General features: G+C 42.0%; 1 protein-coding gene across 2 annotated transcripts in view; it reads left to right on the forward strand.

Moving 5' to 3' along the window:
* LOC149205703 (uncharacterized) overlaps positions 1–20,475 on the forward strand; it is a 392,500-nt gene that overhangs the window by 320,976 nt on the left and 51,049 nt on the right. For both annotated transcript variants that reach the window (XM_089395141.1, XM_089395142.1), the window contains exons 26-35: positions 8,181–8,239; positions 8,366–8,505; positions 8,630–8,838; positions 12,879–13,007; positions 13,110–13,195; positions 13,334–13,449; positions 13,550–13,662; positions 14,123–14,246; positions 14,409–14,530; positions 14,695–15,239. In XM_089395141.1, the coding sequence (XP_089251267.1) occupies positions 8,181–8,239; positions 8,366–8,505; positions 8,630–8,838; positions 12,879–13,007; positions 13,110–13,195; positions 13,334–13,449; positions 13,550–13,662; positions 14,123–14,246; positions 14,409–14,530; positions 14,695–15,239 (1,643 nt within the window). The remainder of the gene's footprint in view (positions 1–8,180; positions 8,240–8,365; positions 8,506–8,629; positions 8,839–12,878; positions 13,008–13,109; positions 13,196–13,333; positions 13,450–13,549; positions 13,663–14,122; positions 14,247–14,408; positions 14,531–14,694; positions 15,240–20,475) is intronic.

The following is a 20,475-nucleotide window of genomic DNA, read 5'->3' on the forward strand; positions in this document are numbered from 1 at the left end:
CACACAAAAAAGCGCAATAGGTATAACTTTGAGCTCCAGCCTTCAGTTGAGCAATTACACTTATTGTAATTTTTAATTTTTAATTTATGACCTTCAAGTGTCAAGAGTCAAGAGTCAAGACTCATTAGTTTTTTGACACTCTTATAGGTTGGAGTTCGCACGCCTCAATGATTTAGTGTATGTGCATTACAACATCTGACTTCGAGTGAGGCAAATAGAAGCACCAATGGATCCAGATGCCATTTCCTTAGACAATATTGATGTATTGTCTCAGTGGAGGGTGGAGTCTGAGGAGCCCATCTTGGAGGAGTCACCTTCATGGTTAGAGCCAGATGATCCATTAGAACAGGGGCAGCAAGAGGATTAGGACTCGGAGGAGGAGCAAGAGGAGGAGGAGGAGGACATTGTGGGAGCATCAGCATCAACACCCTCTTCTATAGATATAGGAGAGCACAACTCCATACCTAGCACTCATTATTTGACATTAGGTGCAAAGGTAGGGTCAGGGTCAGGGCCTTCTACTACTAGGGGCAGGCCTGGCAAATAGCCCATCATGTTTTCTCGTAAAAGGGGGAGAGGGCAGTGATTTCAGATAGATAGCTGCTAGTTTTATTTGTTATGCTACATGTAACTCATGATGATGAGATACTTTTATATATGTGATGTTATTTTGTATTGGTTCTCCATATTTGAGTCCTTGAATGGACAATTATCAGGGATCAGCAGGATTTGGGATCGCCTTTCATGTATCATTTCTATTTGACATCATATATATCAGTGTTTTCTTCATATTTATGTGCCAATGTGTTTATTTCATGTTGTTATTGCTTTATATGTTTAAAGATCTGAAAAAAATGAATATATTATGCATTTTTTATGCTTGCTGATATTTGCCGATATTTTTGCTGATATTGCCGATAAGATATTTTCTGGACCCTCACCGATATTTTGCCGATACAGATATTTTCAACACTGGTGCACAGTGACGGGTGAAATCGGAGACAAACCCATGGCTCAAGGGAAATCTAGTATGCAGAAATTCTGTGGTAGAATTCATTGGGATGATGAGCGGTTGGCCTAGTTGAGAAAGGTGATAGACCAAACCCATCCTCACCCTTACAACATAGACGTTAGAGGTGAGCAGGCCGTGGGGGTGCAACTATCTACATCATGTGGGGAAAGTCGACCAGATTAGGGCACTAGATCTCTTGGAAAGGAGCAGGCAGGACATAGATAGTTAGAGGGTGAGACTAGGGGGCGCTTTTGCTAGTGGAGACTTGGCTTTAGATATCAGGAGCCTGAGGAATAGGTTGAGCATGATGCTGAGAGTCCACAGGATGGTGAGGAGTGCATCGATATACCTGGTGTGGCACAGGAGTCACCTTTATTAGAGACCTCTTTGATAGCCCCAATTGACACCTTGGTGGAGAAGATAGAACCTACACACATAGAGCCATCTGTTGAGGAGGAGCCAGCCATGGACGAGATGCCAATAGTTGCTGAGGTATCTGGAGCTTTGACCGAGTTTACAGGCAATAGATGCCCACGACAGTTCCACTAGTTTCAGGTCGACCTTCTAGCATTAAAAAGGAAGGTCACATTAGTGCATGAGGCTATTTTGCAGCAAAACAGGGAGATGGAGGGCATGAGAGTGGTTTGTTTCGAGTCCACGACCAAAATGACTCACGTTGGGGAGCGGTTGGATTCCCTACTGGTGCAGCGAGAGTGCATGTTGGAGCGTGAGAGCAACCCTCTTGAAAAGGAGTAGGCAGGACATAGACAGTTAGAGGGTGAGACCAGGGGGTGCTTTTGCTGGTGGAGACCTGGTTTTAGATATCAAGAGTCTGAGGAGTAGGTTGAGCATGATGCTGACAGCCCATAGGATGGTGAGGAGCACATCGATATACCCGGTGTGGCACAGGAGTCACTTTTATTTGAGACCTCTTTGATAGGCCCAGTTGACACCTTGGTGGAGAAGATAGAGCCTACACACATAGATGCCAACAATTGCTGAGGTATCTGGAGCTTTGATCGAGTTTACAGGCGATGGATGCCCACGACAGTTCCACCAGTTTCAGGCCGACCTTCTAGCATTAAAAAGGAAGGTCACATTAGTGCGTGAGGCTATTTTGTAGCAGAACGAGGAGCTGGAGGGCATGAGAGTGGTTTGTTCTGAGTCCACGGTCAAATTGACTCACGTTGGGGAGCGTTGGATTCCCTACTGGTGTAGCTAGAGTGCACGTTGGAGCGTGATAACAACCCTCTTCGGGCATACATAGACGAGGATGGCAACACTGTTAGGTTATCTTGGCCCATTGGATAGAGAGAGACAGAGCTACCTAGTCAGATTATGTGTATTGACCAAGATAGTTGGAGTTCGTGCATTAGGTTACCTTGGCACTCGCATGTTGGGGTTGTTCTATGTTGGGAGTTCGTGCATTCGATCCCTCTCTTGGGGTTGGGTGATGAGAGATTTTGAGTTGGTACCTGGTGGAGTGGCCTATGGAGATGGTAGTGGACCCAGGTGGAGCTCAGTAGGAGTTTCCTGGCATGAGGATGCTGGAAGCCTTGACTGGCATTGGGATCCGGGAGGGACCACCTATCATTTTCCAGGTATACCGGTTGACTACAACCTAGAGGGTATAGTTGACCTAGCAGTTGAGCATGCACCTCCGCTAGGAGAGTTTCAGTCAGTAGCAGTGGTCAACTAGTTTATGGACAGGTTTCTTAGGTTTACTTGGTATGACATTTGTACACAGGATCACGAGGTGATCAACACACTCTTGCAGGAGTTTGTTGGAGGAGGTGGCATTGGCAGACCACCAGATGGCGCCTTGTATGGAGTTGGGGATTCTTCACTTTTGTGTGGCGCACAGAGGACGTAGAGGAGTAGTGTAGGGGTAGCATCACTGCTGACACATAGGGAGATTCACTTCTTGGATCCCTCAGGGAGGATTTGGAGTGAAGATCCATTCACTGGAGGGTATGATGATGCGACGATGGAGGTGATGATACTGGTTGAGTGTGGGCCGATGCATAGGGACACAACTTTAGGCCATCTCATTTGGGGATGGGTAGGAGCATCTAGCGTGGAGCATTGGTTTGCAGATGGGCATGGAGACGCATGGGGGAGTGCCTCACATTACATTGAGTACATGCAGGGAGTGATCGGTGTAGTGACACAAGCGGGACATATGACGATACAGGATGGTATAGCCGTAGCTGGGGCTATCCAATGGTGTACAGGGACAGGTTGTAGCATACAGTGGCATGTCGAGGAAGGCAGTGTTGCTTAGCCGTGTGCAGTGATGCATGGTGCGGCGCATCGGGCTCTTGGAGTGTTGCCTCTAATGAGGCATATGGACAGGGGCATTAGGTGTAGTATTGGATGCAACTCACCTAGGATCGATGACGACATTGTTGAGCATCTGGGGACACCATGCTTAGCGGAGACAAGGCTTCGAGGGAGTTATTAGCAGATCCGCGAGGCAGAGAGAGTGTAGGATCATTCTTTGGCATTCCGACAAAATTTTGATCATACTGTTTGGGACATACCCGCCCATCATCCTCCAGTGTTGCTTACAGTCACAGAGTGTTTGGTTGTTTCCTCTTGACACTCTCCATTCAGGTAGTAGGGTATGGGAGGCTCACCCTTGACAGTTGGATGAGACACAACGTGCCATGAGCCGAGAGGAGACTCTTCAGTTGAGACCCTTGTAGGTGCACGAACTGTCGGATACATGCTTAGGGATGGCGTAGTTGATAATTGAGGTAGCATATATTCCACGTTGGATGAGACACAACGTGCCATGAGTCGGGAGGAGACTCTTCAGTTGAGACCCTTGTAGGTGCACGAGCTGTCAGATACAGGCTTAGGGATGGCGTAGTTGATAATTGAGGTAGCATATATTCCACCCTTGAGCTCACACTTGAGGGATGGTGGATGGTAGACTTCGTCTACAGGAGGGTACCCAGACTCCGAGCAGTGTCCATGTTGGAATTTCTAAGTTTAACCCGTTAGAAATTCTTCCTGTACTATCTGGTTTATTTCTTCCTGCTTGTTTAATTACTTAACAAGTTATTTACCATGTAAATACTGAAAATAAACACAAGTACAGTATCAACATCTACAGATCATCAACTGAAAGAAAACAAGCACACAAGTGACACCATTATTTTTGGACCAATGTCCTCAGAAAAACCCAATGCGGGAAAACCGGTGCAGCTATTCAGAGGGTTTTATTATTATGCAGTTTTTAGAATACAACCAGGGTGCTAGAAATGGCTCACCCAACAGAGAATGCCCTTGGTAGTAGTACCTCTCCTCGAAGATAGATATTCCAGTTGATTAATCACCGGATGAATGATCCCACAACAACAATTGTAGCTCCCACTGCTTTGTGTCACTCTGATAAGGACTACGTCACCCTACCCGGCTCACCAGCTCCCAGTCTGTCCCACGAAATCCTCCCAATGCTGCCTCTTGGCCTTGCGTCAGCTCTGCTAGCCTCTGCGTCAGATTCTGGAGCTTTTGCGTCAACCTTTAGACCCTCTGCGTCACACGTGCTGGCCTCTCTTGTCTCCGCGCAACTCCTAGCTGCTTTTGCGTAGCACCCATCTGCCTCTGTGTCAACCTCTCTCGACTCTGTGTTGTCTCTCTGGTACCAACTCTACCTCTCTCCTATGTATTCACTGCCCCTCGCTGTTGATCACTGATTCTATCTCTTTTAGTAAACCCCCCTCTAGAGAATAGAATGACTGATCACTTTGGTGTCTTCTCCAACTGACCCTCAAGCCTCCTCTTATACTTTTCTCGTTGGTCCATGGACGACCGAGATTAAATCTCTAATCAATGGCTAAGATTAGATTTGGCTTGATCCATGACTTTTGGAACCTTCTAACCCAGTTTTATATTAATACCCATTAATATTTTATTTTTCCTAAGTTTAGACTTAGGAACTCCATTAAAAATATTAACTATTTTAATATCTCCCAAACCGGTTAGAATCTGCCCAAACCATTTTTGGGTCTTGGAGATCTCATGCGCTTTGGCCTCTCCACCAGTTTTCATGGCTAGAGCACATCCGATGCTACCACAAATCAATAGTCGAGGTGTATCATCAAGAGTTGGAATAACAGATTTCATTGCGTGGTCTGGCAAGAGCAGGGCAGGTTCACAGGCATGAGAGCTATTCCTTATAGTTGGGGTCCACCCAGGGAATACATACAGGGATCGGAGATGAGGGCCAGATGGGCTCTAGCTGGTAATGACGTTATGCAGTGATATCTTGTGAGGAGTGGGAGTTATGAGCTCCCCGTATGTTTGGGGAATCCGTGGATCCGATTGGCAGGCAAATCACTCCACTTTGTGATGAGCAAGGTCATGGCAGAGGATGATCCAATTCACTTTGGGTTTGACACATTGGGAATCACTAAAACCTCCATAGCATGGCGAGGTAGACTTGTCTTGTTATGGCCCAGAGTTGAGATTGGCAGTGGAGGGGAAGATATTGGCATCATGGAGATGCCTGGGGAGGATGAGCTTGACTCTCACAGATTTTTCACCACTAGGCCTCAAGAGGGGAGGATACCATCTACGCATGATGGGGAGTATGTCATAGTTAGAGTAGTGTAGTGTTAGCATGGTGGCACCACTCTGGGACTAGCAGGGAATTGGGGCATGACAACTCTTCACAACTCAATAACCTTTAGGGATGCATTGGCTACTACAGGGGGAGATCATACAGATCTTCCATTGGGCTTTACCAAGTCACTGATGTAGCAGGGGATTTTTGTTACTTGCACCGGGCAGGATAATGAGTGGAGCAAGGGGAGCTTCATGTTGGACAGGATGGCCTGGGATCCTGGTATTGAAGGATTCTTTCATATCAGGACAATGCAAAGGTCAGACACGATCTAGTGGCACATTTGGGACCCTGGCACATTTTGTAGTGACAGTGGGGAGCACCAGTTAGAGAAGATGCTTGCTCAGGCATTGCTTGAGGACAAGCAATTTTTGGTGCATTGGAGGAGCTTGCTAGATGAGGATGCTACTTGGGAGGGCGAACACATACTTGAGCATCCAACACTAAAGTTGCTTGGGGACAAGCAACATTTGGGAGGGGAGGACTATAATGTCCCTTCCTAAATTATTTTAGAACAGGATTGATTTCTATATTTTGGCTCCGATTTTGGAGGTGATGGGGCCCATTGAATTTTATTAGGAGGCTAGACTTAGTAGAAGTTTTTTCGATGTAGTTAATTGGTACGTGGGGGCCACCCACACTAGGAGAATACACATTCCCTAGTTTGATTTGCATGGAGGGGAGATCGTGATTAAGTGAGGGAACCACGATGGAGGGAAAAGTGCTCCACGAAATCTATATAAGGAAGGAAACTCTCCTCATTTCAGCGTCTTATCTTTTGACATATTGATCTCAACCTTGGTTGCTCAAGCTGCTTAGCCGGGTTATTGTGCTGTTTAGCACACGGGTGTCTATGAGCGGAGATCTCAACCCTTGCTTCGGTGGACTTCGAGTGTCAGCCCTAGAACGGAGTTCTTCATCTCAGTTCGTAGCAGCAGCAGGGTGATGAGTTACAACAATTGTAAGTCAAGTACCAACAACAGGGAGAGTAACAACAGCGCAGGGATTGCGCAGTCACAGCGTGAGGTACTCCTAGAAGTTGGGGAGACAGGAGCAGCCTTCATCATTCTTAGGAGTATAGAGGGCAGCTACAGACAAGAGGGCCATCCTACACACATCTCTCATTTCATCACACACAGAACTGCGTCATCTCCTCCATGACTATGCAGTCATTGGAGTGAAACTCTTTGGGGCAACAACATCCAAGGGAGTTTGGAGTTGGGAGGTTGAGAGATCATTTGGAGGGCCATTTGAGGAGGACTGCTGGAGTTAGGAGACCAGAGGTTGACAGGATCAGACATAGCAACAAAATTCGAAATTGGAGGAGGGCCACGCTGTGAAGGGTCAATTTTTGAAGGTTGGAACCAAGGGAAACCCTTTTTGGGTTTTTCTAGGTTTTGGGCAAGGATCACACTCCTAATTTTATAGAATTTTTTGGGCAGATCTAAGGGGTCAAACAATGGTCTGAAGTTTGAACTCAGCCAGTAGCTAGAGGAGCTAAGGGGAATTTGGGCCAAATTTCCGTGGTCAATGTTTGGCCAATTCCTTTGTGGGTGATTCTGGGTATTTGGTGGAGAGACTGGGGTTAATTTCTCGTAATTTTTTGAGCACTGGAGGTGGGGTTTCCAGCAACATCTTTGTAGCAGACAACACAATTTCACAAGGGCAGCACAAGGCATCATTGAAGCAGTTATTTGTGTCATCTGGGCTTGACATATTACCACCTGGGTTTGATCACGCTTGCGATTGAGGCAAGCCCAGGTGCAACACTTCCACATTATTGTACTTTTGTCCTAGATTATAATAAAATGGCTGAACTGTTGGTTATAACTTATGCTTGGACTTTTTATGGGTGCGCACTGGATGTTTCAATTTTATGGTGTTGTTTTTATTATTTGCTTTGCATAGAACTATTTTTCCTAGTTTGGAACATTACATGGGCCCTCATAAGATGAATTGTGGATGGTGGTAAGTCCATTCTCAGTTCCCTGATTTTAGCAGGTGATTTCTTGTTTTTGGTTTAGAATCACCATTTTTCGCAATTTTGCTGATTTTTGGCATTTTTTCCTTCTTGGATATGTACCACTCAAAGCCATATTGTGCAATTTCTGAACTTTTGTGCTGCTTTACAGTATCCCATAAGATGTTGCATTGACTTTTTAGGTGACAGATTTTATCAAAGGAAGTCATGAAAATGTCGTTTTTGTGAGCTGAGATAATTAGGGAATTGGATAAAGTAATATTCTAACAAAAATACTCTTCTCCATTCTTCAACTTCATACACGTAAGAACATTTAGTTCAATCTAATAAGAAACAAAATGAATGCTTGTTGTCAGTACGACTTTCCTTGAAATTTGAATTATCTCATTCATAGGTTGTCTGCAAAACGACTGTAGCAAATTGCAATTCTATGAATCAAATTTATTACTCTACCAAACATGATAAAGCTATTTCTGTTTCATAAGGACATTTTGAATGAATTTATTTGCTCTATCCAAAATTGAAAGTTAAATAAATATTTTCTGTATTTTCAGATTGTTCGTGTCATCATGAATGATGGGCTTCTTGCAGTACCTGTACAATGTCTTGACATGTAAGACATAACTTAATATGCTCAATTTTCAACTAATAGTTTGTTGCATGCAATTGTTCTATCTTGGGATGTTAGAGAGCCAGGTACATTGTTTGTCATAGTCTTGATCAGAATATTGGCCATCAGATGTATAGAGGTGGCTGGAGCATATGCTGCACAAAGGATGGATGTCAATATAAGCTTGACTGCCATAGGACTACTATGGACTACGTCAGATTTTTTTGCAAGGGGTGTAAATTATGAGCACTTGGAGATCAAAGAAACAGGTATTTCTCAGTACCACTTTTTACATTCAATGGTAAAACATGTTTGAACATGTACGCAATTTGACATATTTTGATATTTGTTTATCTTCAAATGCAATTATTTTTCCCATTATTGCTACTACAGGGCGACGATTAAGTGGTATTGGTGCTCCACCAAGTCCAAAAACTCAGGAGCAAATTCCTGGTGAATATGGAAAAGTTAGACCAGCTTCTGATATTCCCACTGATAGACTTGAAAAGATGTCTACCACGATGTTCAAAATGGATTGTGACAGATTATTATTTTCAGTATTTGGTGTTTTACAAACTCTTGGGACAGATGAGAGGCCAGAGGTACTTCCTGACATGCAATAATAGATGAAGGGCATTGAAACAATGGTTTTAATATCCTTGTCGTGTCAAATTTGATGGAAATCAATATGTTTTTAACTTTGGGCAGGCAAGTAATAGCTTATGTTAGTGGATCTTCTTTCTGTTTTGCAAAATATCTTTACATTGAAAAATAAAATTTACAAGCATTTTATGATAACTGGTGGGTAGGATGGAAAATTAGCAATACTGAGTTCCAAGTTCAAATCTCAGTTGAGATGAGATGAGATATGAGAATAAGATAATTGTTTTAATATCCACGAGTGACCAAATTGGTAGCTCTGATACTAATGCAAGAAGCATAATGAGAGCTTTTATGAATGATTTAGAAGTTAGAATATGTTTCCAAATTCAGATATAAAATGATTCAATAATAGTTAGATGAATTACATTGATTGTTGGGATGATATATAAATATACATTGGTAGTCATGAGGTGCAGGGGTGTGAATCGTGATCCATGATGGTTCGTTATTATTATTATTATATAACTTTATATTTGTTACAACAATCAACCATTTGACATCCCAGAAATGAGAGAAGGCTCGATGAAGAGATTAACTCCATACTCAATCTATTGCAACTATCACTGGGCACTTAGTCACTTGGGGTGTACACACCCACTGTGTGGAGATCTCACGGCTATATCCTTTTAAGATTTAGAGTGCAAATGAGGACTTATAGCTTGAATTTTCAATGCTTCCTAAGAAGTCATGTTGGGGTCCGTTGTTTTTGTAGGCCTAAATCTAACACTCGTCTACATTCATAGGTGTATGCATTGTGGTGTGAGTTCGAATAATGATAGAAGCATGGGAAGGATGTTTTCCCTAGGTACTAACATTTGAAGAAGATAGGTGGGGATCTTAGGGAGGAAGATGTACTTGATTGGGAATATGCTTTGGAAAAGAAAACTGGATGGAACTAGAGGATGAGATTGAACTTGAGGCATTCTTAGAAACCTATTTCTCCTTGGGCCTCTCCCATTTGGTCTTTTAAAGGGGGAAATCTTTGATGTTGTGGTCTTAAGCTTGGCATGCAAAGCATGCACTAGGAAAATTTAGATAAAAAACCCTTCTTTTGATGAACACCATTAGTTTTGAACATTGAAATGAATAAGGGGTGCTTCCACTACAAATCTATGTCCACAAAAACTCATTGGTTGGATTTGAAAGAATTGTTGGTGACCTAAGTCACCTGGCATGATGACATGTGACATGAAGGACACAAAAATACAAGTGTTTGACACAACACGATGGCCCTAGAAATAGGACACAATATATATGTATATTTAAAAGAATTACATATATTGAAAAGTTAACAATTTATACGTACAAAAATGAAATTTAGACATAAAGATTCAAATTTTGTTAGAATTTAGAAACCAGAACATTTACATGATACAAATTCAATTATACAACTAGTTACTAAATAAATGATGATCAAATGCCAAACACACGAGAAATTAGAACCATAAAGTACAATTTTCTCATTAAGTCATCGAAATCAAAACTACTACATAGGTACCGATTCATTGCTACCATCGGTGGGAATGCCATTGACAAATACAAAATATAGTAGATACTAGAGCTGTAGATGCACTACCAATAGTCCTCCATTTTAGATTCATCAAAATCAACATCATTTCTGTTGCTCTCTCCTCCATTCTCCCCCTCCTCCGACTCTATATCAAATCCAATCGATGCATTTGTTGGTGTGGAGGATGACCCTTCGAGAGGATCAACATCATCAAAAGTGACAAGTTCTAGTACTAGTTCATTGAGATCCAAGTTGGCCAACACCAACTCAACATTGTTGTCCTAACTCATATTCATTAGGAAACACATCACACATTTTTGTCTTTCTCTTCAACCACTCTTCCCTCTACTTGTAAACACATCCCATGTCTACTTTTTGACATAACACATGTCCCAAACCCAAGACATATGTAGGGCATGAGTTAGACACGAGTTTGGCACATGTTTTGTTCACAAGACACATACATAACTCATCTCCAACACATGCCCTCATGAACCCATGTCCAACATTTGGTATTTGTGACAACTAATCCCCTAGGGACATGTACTGTGACTTAGGTGGTGACCATCCAGGATCAATACTCAACCAAAGCATTAAGCACAAAGGTCCAATAATGGTTGGAGATTAACATGAAGCTTGAGAAACTCAAAGCAAGTGGGTGGTGTGCCTAAGACTTGACCCCAAGGTTAAAATGAAACTTCTAAGATTGAACGTAAGCTAGCAAGCTTTCCATGTTCCAAGTGCCATACTGAAAGTGCATTTTGGGCTACCACATTAGACTTGAACATTATGAAAAGGTACTTCAACCAAAGGCCCTAACTCGAGTAAAAGGAATTCCCTTTGGTTACCTATTTCAAAATGAGGCATTTATTGAATGTATTCTCATTCAACATTTTATGAAGGAAGAACAAGATCAGCCCTTGATGTTCCAAATTATGTCTTGCTTGGGCATACTATACTCTTTATTACTATTTCAGGAAAAAAGTTGAAGTCACCTTCAAGGTTAGGTGTAGGTGTCCCTTTTGTTGCATCTTAAGCTTCTAGAGATTTAACTACAATACCCTTGGATAAAATTGAGCCACGCTTGAGTTGTTGGAGCTGGTCAGATTCATATGCAAACCCCAATCCATCTACATGCAAGGCTAACTTCAGATTCACACTTTTGACCTCCTCCTTTAAGCTCGTAGGTTCAATGTACAAATGATCCATAGACTGAGCATCTTCATGTAGAAAGTGCACATGGAGTTCAATGGCCAGACCATGATCTACAACAAATCCATCTTGCATTATTTGGACCACCATTGTTTGAGGTTTGTCCACAGTGGATAAGAATGATTGAGGTTGTGGTAGCACATAAATGATATTGACAGATGTTGTGGTCTCTTCTAGTAGTGGAATAGATCTGATACAAGGCAAAATCTTGTGGATAAGCGTGTCATTAGGCAAGAGGAAACTAGCAGTAGGTGGTAGTTTTGTAGCCATTGACAGATCCACATGTATTGCAAGTCTGGTATTCTGAGATCAAGCCACGCTGATCTTGAAATCATTAGCAACTGGAGACAAATACTTTTGAGTTGGGCTATGTTCACTGGAATGACTACATTGGCAATAGATTTGCTTCTCATACTGAGTATTAATACAGGCATGGCTGTGATCAAGCTTCGACTAGCTATCTTTGGGCAATTGGGGTGACGAGTCATTGTGTGCACAATTAATGCCCTTCCCTTCATTATCCATCACATTTTTCTGTCCTTTCTTAATAATTTGTTCTTCTATTCCCCTTTTCCATGAAACTGTAGTCATTTGATACCTCATGTCCAATCTATAGTCATTGTTCTTTAGGAAGATCACTTACTTTTATCGTCAATCATTATGATTAGTCCATCTGTGAAGCTTCCTAATCACCACCAAACAACTGCGTAACTATATGGCCTTAATTTCATAGCTTTTGATCATTGCCTTGCTTGAATACAGCAGATATTTTTCTTATATTTAACTTGATTGCAGACTGTTAATGATGGTCATATCTTTAACCTTCTTCCAGGAGAACAATGATGCATTTTTAGCAAGTGCCATGCCAAATTTGTAAATTGGAAAGCCTTAAACTGAGATTTTTAGATGTATTACTTTAATTGTTTTAGGTTGGTATGCTCTTGAGCAGATCAAAATATCATGGTACCTTGACTGCTTGGATTTATTCTGTCTTGTATATCAAGTAATCGATAGTCAAATGCAATGGGAGGCTATTTGAATATGTATATGGAGCTTCAAGATGTGGTATCTAGGTTCTAAATATATGAATTATGTATATTATAATATGACTAAACTGTCAAGATATTTTCCATGTTAAGGAATAAGTAATCATTCATTCAAGATTCTTTTCTGTAATGCCTTTTGATATGTTGGGTTCTTCATGGTATTAGAGCAGCTATTCCTCAAAAGTTAATATTTCTATTCATTGACTTACAGGTGAGGAACTCTGCTATTCGGACTCTGTTCCAGTCTCTTAGCAGTCATGGACACAAATTATCAAAGGATATGTGGAATCGCTCCCTCTGGGAGTTTGTGTTTCCTCTTCTTACTAGTGTACGTCATTTGGTGAGTGCTGAAGATTCTTCACTCTATGGTAATTATATTGATAAGGATTAGTAGAGTGTTGTTTGCTTCATTTTATTCAGGAGGCACCTATTTTTGCTACAGGCTGCAACTTCTTCAAAAGATGAATGGCAGGGAAAAGAATTGGGAATGCGAGGGGGGAAACCAGTCCACATGCTTGTTCATCACAGGTACAGTGGTTGGGAAAGAGAGATAATGCAAAGGGATGGTTGAGGTTCTTTGTTTGCAGAGCCAGTGTTAATGCAAAATTATTAAACTTTGATTTGGTATTCTTTCTTATTGTGTGTATGAATTCAATGATTTTTCAGCCGTAATACAGCTCAGAAACAATGGGATGAAACCTTGGTACTGGTGCTAGGTGGAATGAGTCGCCTGTTACGGCCTTTCTTACCATTTCTTCAGACCTTGGACAATTTCCAGAAGGGTGAGAATATGCTTGAGCCTCCAAGTATACAATATTTCAAATGTGTTTTGACTAGGAATTGAAAGATCTACTTCCTTTTCTAAGACATGAAGTTTGGCAGGTTGGGACTCCTTGCTGCTTTTTATCCAAGAAAGTATCTTAAATGGAAGCAAAGAAGTCGCCCTTGCAGCTAATAACTGCTTACAAACAGTGCTACTCGGTCACTGTTTGAAGGTATTATTGCCTATGATCTTTGGATTTAGAACAGTGCAGTGGATAATAACTTCTCACACTGGGCTTTGACTGTGAATCCATACAATTCATATTTTTTGTCACAGTATGACAACATTTAAACAATTTCTAGTCAAGATGTCATTGCAATAAATTCCTATTCTGTACTTCATTCAATCTTTTATATCCCTTTAACAATAGGAAAAACATATTCCTTGCCTCACCTAAATTAACCTTGTCACTTAATTAACAAATCTGCTATTATGGCTCTTTTTGGGGTTGCATGGAAATTTGCATTTTCTAAGTTTTTTTGTTTCCCGTAAGATTATTCTATTCCAATTTTGATTTCAGAAAAATAGGTATGATACTTTGTAACCACAATTTGTTTTGCAATGCTTGTAACACCTTAGTTATTTGGATATCCTCCTATACAATATTTCTTGATGTTGAGGTTGCTGTGTAGGGGAAACTGCCCAAAAGTTATTTTAAATCAGCATTCCTAGTTTACGAAACTGTCTTGCAAAAGGCTGCTGACTATCACAGTACAGTTGCAACCAAGGCCAAGCAGGAACTTTTGCGTAGCGTGGGTAAGTTTTCTTGTTTACTTCCAATGGCATTACAACAATGCTCTTTATGTTGATGTTATTAGTGATTTTTTTTGGCTGTAATGATTGATGTATTGCTTTTATCTTCCACTGCTTCTATATGGAATTTTCTTTTGACAGTTTGGAGTTTGAATCTATAAACAGGTGAATTATATGTTCAAGGACATGAGATGTTTGACAGTACCCTGTATCTCCGTGTGTTAGAGCTTGTGGACTTGATGGCTAGATATCCGAAAAGCGTAGTTGATAACACTACTATAGAATATGTGAGATGAATCATTTGCCTGGAATATTGGCCTCTTAATTCTCTTTTTGGTGAATCTTGGTTTTCTGAGCTGGGTTGCATACTTGGAATTTTTTGAGAGAACATGTTCAAACTTTTCTTAGAGTCTCAAAACACTCTGACTTGTTACCGACATGTACATTGCAGGGATGTGTTCACCCAGTGCAACGCACAGTGTTGGAGGTATATCCTATGCTTAAACCAAAAGATGGGAAACTGTCTTCAATGTGGCCTAATCTTCTTAGAAAAATGCTACTTTATCTTCCAGGAGATGAGGCCCATTTTAGTGATGGCTGTGCTACAGTGGACAGCTATAGTACTTCAAGAGATAAACAAGAAAGATGTAGTACTGCTAGGGATACTTGGACTACAGAAATTTCATGTTTTCATGGTACTGGACAATGTGCATCTAATTCACAGTTTCAGAAACCTGCTGATGATACTCTTGTTACCAAGGAAATGCTGCGCTCTGAAAGCTCCGACTTTTCGAATTCTGTTCCCAAGAGTTCTTACATCAAAGCACAGATTACAGTTTCCGAGTTGAATGCTGCTCGGATTGAAGAGATGTCAAATCAAGTCTCAAGTCCATTGTTTGCTGAAAAAATAATAACAGTCCTTGTTGATATATTTTTACGGGCTCCTCCATCTGAGAGATTGGATACTGCACCTGAAATAATTGCAGCCCTTGGGAGGTATGCAAACTTTTCTATTATCACAATCCATGTTGACATGTGAACAAGGAGCATGGCTTCATACACGTGGCTGCAAGGAATATTGAAATATCAGGTTTTAAGTTCAATTCCATGCCAACTCACAGGGAAAGGGGATTGAAAAGGTGACAAAGAGAAAACAATTATATTGTGAAGTAACATTTTTAATTGTCTGGAATGTTAACAAAGATCCCTTTTCCAGTTTACTAGTCATCCTTTTTTTGTAAGATACCCCTTTGGAATATCTTAGTCCTTTAAATTTCTGAGTGTGTTTAGTATTTGTCACTGCGACATTTGCTGAAATAGTTTGCACATGTATGGCTGTAGGTGCACTTTTTATGTATGTTATTCAAAATAGAGATACACAGTACCAACTAAGTGCCAAAAGACACTTCCATACAATGTTGTATAATTTATTGCGTACTCAGAAATGGTACATTCCACTATTGTTGGCTTGCTGTGGTATATTAGGAAGATAAGCAATAAATATCTGCAGTATATTCACTGTCGTTTCACTGAAAATAACTCAGAAGCATCCACAGTAAATGTAAATACACTCTGCCATTTCATTAACGGTATAACATAGATTACAGTGCATAGTAAATAAGAGAAACCTGGTATTATTTTCAGCTGTCAACTCCACACAGGGCAAGGGATCACGGCCTTCTATAGTGGCTGTACTGTGTAACCCAGCTTCCTTAAAACACAGATCTTGCCAGCAATTTAATGATGAGTCAACCCCCTCTTTAACAGTGCAACTCGACCCCAAATCTTGATTAGAACTCGGCCATCTCTCTGGTGTAAAATCAGCAAGTAATTTGGTTACTTTGTAGACCTACTCTTGCAACTTATGTTCTTATCTCTCAAATTCATTAATTTAGTTAGTCTCTCATTTCATTGCTTTATTTAACTTTTAAGTTTTCAAGCATTTTTTTTTCTATGTAAGGCTAATTCTATTAATAAAAACAAAAATATAATTACATCGAGGCCTAGCCTCAACTGCTGTTGCTAGAGTTCATCAAGAAAGTCGAAACTGCCCCAGATTGGGGAAACCAGTTTGACATTGCAAAAAGACCAAACATATATCCCGGGACTGACACCAAAGGAAACCCATACATAGGACTTGGATCCATGTTTTGAAGCAAAACCCAGAAAAAGATACAACTCAGCACCACCGGACTCGACAACAGAACAACAAACCCTCTGATCAGACAAACAAACAGCAAAAACATCAAATGACTAGACCAACCCGTCAGCAGCAGAAGGCTGAGCTGGCTCGTGGGTGGCAACGGATGCCACGTGGCGTCATTTGTTGTCATCCTCGTCAGGTGTCTCCTCGACAATGAGGCAGGCATACTGGTCCCAATCTTCATCCTTCTCCGCCACGTCGCCTTTCGCTGCACCACCTGGAGGCCCCCTTGCATGCTGGGTGCCGCTCGAACTGCCAGCGAACCCTATCGTTATTGCAGCTCTTGCAAAGCTGCCACCAGCTCGCTAAATGTCACCTGCGTGAGCTTCTCCACCATGCAGTCTGCTGTGGCTTGCGCCCCCGCCATCATCCTTCGACTTTTTCTCAGAACCCCTACCCATTTCTGGATTTCTCACCTCCTGAGAGTGCTCTTCAGAATTCCTCGCTTGGTCATTGTTCTGCTCATCTTCTTCAGAGAAAACGATAGTCACATTGGCAGTTATAATGGGTCTATTCAGACTACTCTGGAACCTGAATTGGGTCGAGTGAGGGACAGAGCCTGGACGCAGAGGAGAAATTGCAGTATGGAGCCTAATATCGCTGTGCGCAGCCATTGAGGCCGACCCTTGCCCCCGCCCACTACGCGTATGGGGATAGTGACTATGCGGCGACCTGGGGGGAGGCGAGTTTTCATGGTGCTGAGGGGGAGAGGCAGGAGCCGAGCTCTGCGCTGCCTCCTCGGGTTCCTCCTCTGCGACTCCTCATGCGGTGACGGACCATACCAGTGAGGTTGGAGTGCAAATCAGTTGGACAATCAGACGGGAGGGAGAACGGGTTGTGAATACAGGGCTCCTGAGCAGGATTTAACAGGTAGTACCTGGAGTGGGAGTAATGGTGCCCACTTCCGAGATCAATACAGCAGAGGAGCCAACATCGTCTCCCTGTGGCTGTTCTGCTGCAAGAAATTCCAGCCTGAGGTGGACAGAAGCTATGGAATGGGGGATGAACAGAGGGTTCAAGAGGCGCCATATGAATATCATCTGCTTCCAAATCTCGGCTTGAGGGGCCATTTATTGCAGCATGCACACTGGCCAGGTTCTGTCTGAGATGAGCCTGGAGCAGAGCACAACCCACTGCCTAGTAGGTCCTAGCGCCGACAATTCGAATGGTGGCCATTAATGATCTTGGGTTTCACCCGCATCTGGGTAGTTTTCAAGCAATTTTTATTTTGCAAGGAATTCTTAATTAGATTAGAGAGCAATTTGTCAATTTTTTGCAATAATAAATTTACCTCCAACTTTGATTGGTTGAAATAGCAACTTAGGGATCCTTGTTCCCCCATTTCCTCCTTATTCTGAGATCGGGGCCCCAACAAGGATAAGGTCTGGGGAGCAAGTTCATTTTGAGTTTGCTTTAGATATTCAAACTAACTATCTAACTTAAGCTAAAATTAACCAAGAGCAATTTCTCATCTCACAATTGTGGTTTCTTAAAGTTCATCTATCTTGAGGCAATTTCTATTTCTTTTCAAGCAAGCATATATCATTTGTTGAACATCTTGATTCCAAGTCTTTACATTTTAAAGTATTTTCATTATTATGCATGCTTATCTTTCCTAAGTATTTATCTTGTGGGGCATCTATCTCTTAAGCAAATTTACTTTCCAAGTTTTACTTTTCAAGTTTATCTTTTGCATTTGGATCATTTGCTTACAAATACTTATCATTTGGCATTGATCTATTCTGCTTATCTTGCAATATTTATACTTGTGGATGTTTATGGAATCAATGATTATGTCTTAAGTTCTTATGTTGGTTTACATTGTTGGATTGTGTCTTGGTTATCTTTTTAAAACTCCTAGAATTTAACTCATTAGCTCAATTAGTTGAGCCTTATATCTTTTGTAGGGTCCACCCCCTTGGCTTCGACTACGAGTAAGCTTAGATGGAGGTGTTGAAGAATGTGATATTCCCACTTAGCAATATTGCTAAGGGGAAATATCAATTTTGCCCAATATTGTCTTATTTCGTATTTACACTTAGGAAAGGTGGGTTTGGGGGTCTCAATCGAATTTTTGGAGTTAAGGAAAGGACCAACATTGGAAGAAAGGGGAGGAAATCAAATTTCTGGTGGAAGGTGGGGGCCACTCATGGAGAAATATGGCCCCATAGGAAGTACGCACTCATTGGAGGGAAAAAATGGTGGGGAAGTCAATGGCTGGGCCCACATGGGCAATTGGGAGGCACTTTGACAAAAGAGGAGGCAATCACTTTTGGGCAATCTTGATCATTTGAGCATTCTCTTAGACTAGCACGCTTGAGTTGTAAGCCAACTTCGCAGGTGCTATTAAGCATAAAGAGGTTTTTAGGGGGAAATCTCACCCCTTGCTTCGGTGGACTTCAAGTGCCAACCCATGGAGGGAGTCTCATCCTTTTCAGATTGATCTAGTAGCAACGTAGTGGGAGTGTGGAGTAGTTCCAACAGTAACAACGTAGGGAATGCACTATCCTTGTTAGTGCCACACATGGGGCTTGAGGAGAGAAGGGAGTTTGGGGCTAAGACTTGTGGGGGAGTTCGGGAAGGAGAATTGTTGAAGATTTCAGCCATTTTGGGGACACTCGGCAGCGGAATTTACAGGTGGGTCGGAATACCTAGCAGTAGAAGGAGCTAAGGGAAATTGGGTCAAAATTCCAAGGTCAACATTTTGCCAATTCTTTCGTGGGTTTTTTTGGGTTATTGGTTGAAAGCCCGGTGTTAATTTCCCGGATTTTTCCAATGACCGAAGGAGGTGCTAGCAACTATTGTTTACAACCAACAACTCATTATCTAGACAATTCAACGTAGAGCTAGAGGGAGATCAACGAGCAACTTTGGGGGACCTGTCTTCTTCACTTGGGCTTTGCTAGCTTGCCTCAGGCAAGCCCAGGTGCACACTTTCCAAACATCAGATTGTAACCCCATGTTTTCATAAAAATGGCTTAGCGTAGCATAGTTTCTGGATCTATATCATGCTCTGATTTGTGTGCAATTTTCTGTGTATTTTTACTATGCATGCTTTGTTTATTACTATAAATTCTCCTTAGGGATATTATAGTGGCATCAAAGCTCATAGTCTTGGCTCAGCCTAAGGGAACAACATCAGTCTATGACACCAGAAGGCCAACAAAACATGACTTACTGGAGGCAAAGGTACAGGAGCAAAGAGAGGCAACTGCAAATTACCCTAGATCCAATGATAGTTGAACCAAAGGTCGAAAGGCCAAACATGGGGGATAACAAGGGAGACAGAAGCAGTAAAGAGGAGTTTTCCCAACATCTTCTCAAGGCTGTGCAGGATTTGTCTAAGGGTATTAAGGAGCCGAGGCAACAAAATTGCAATAATAACATGGGCAAAGGGATGCAAGGGGAATTCCAAATTGGCAAGGGCTCCAGTACTTCATATCACCAAGGGGGTCATGGCCCCAACGCACCCCTCATTCCCAACACACCACCCAAGTCCACTATTCCCACATTTATAGCATTCGCTGCTGGAGGGCCACAAGGGCAAGAGGAGCTACCCATGGGGGTCTATCTTATGGAGTATCAGTCCTATGGGCTCGACTTTAGAGAGGCCATTACCTTCAAGGACTTTTGTCAACTAAAAGGTAATAACAGGGGAAAAGGGCAAGGCGGAGGAAGCTACATGCATGGTACTGATTTGCAGCGCACCATGGGGAGATTGTTTCTCCCAACTTTCAATGGTTCGTCCAATAGCTCAACGAAAGCATGGGTTGAGACTCTGGATGTCTACTTCCAGCTCAATCAGATGATAGAAGGAGAAGCAATTAAAATTGCCACATTATATTTAGAAGGGGAAGCCCATGATTGGTGGTTCCATGGGCTAACCATGATCGGGCATACCAGAGTGACAACCTACAAGGATTTCACTAGGAGGGTGCTGTAGCGCTTTGAGAGGAGAGACCTAGAGGAGCATTTTGGGGAGCTGACAAGGATCAAGCAGACGGGGAGTGTTGAGACCTACATCTCAGA

This window comes from Pinus tabuliformis, chromosome 1_2 (assembly GCF_031772625.1).
Source record: "Pinus tabuliformis cultivar Carrire ecotype Pingquan chromosome 1_2, CPIR1, whole genome shotgun sequence".
Taxonomy (NCBI): Eukaryota; Viridiplantae; Streptophyta; class Pinopsida; order Pinales; family Pinaceae; genus Pinus; species Pinus tabuliformis.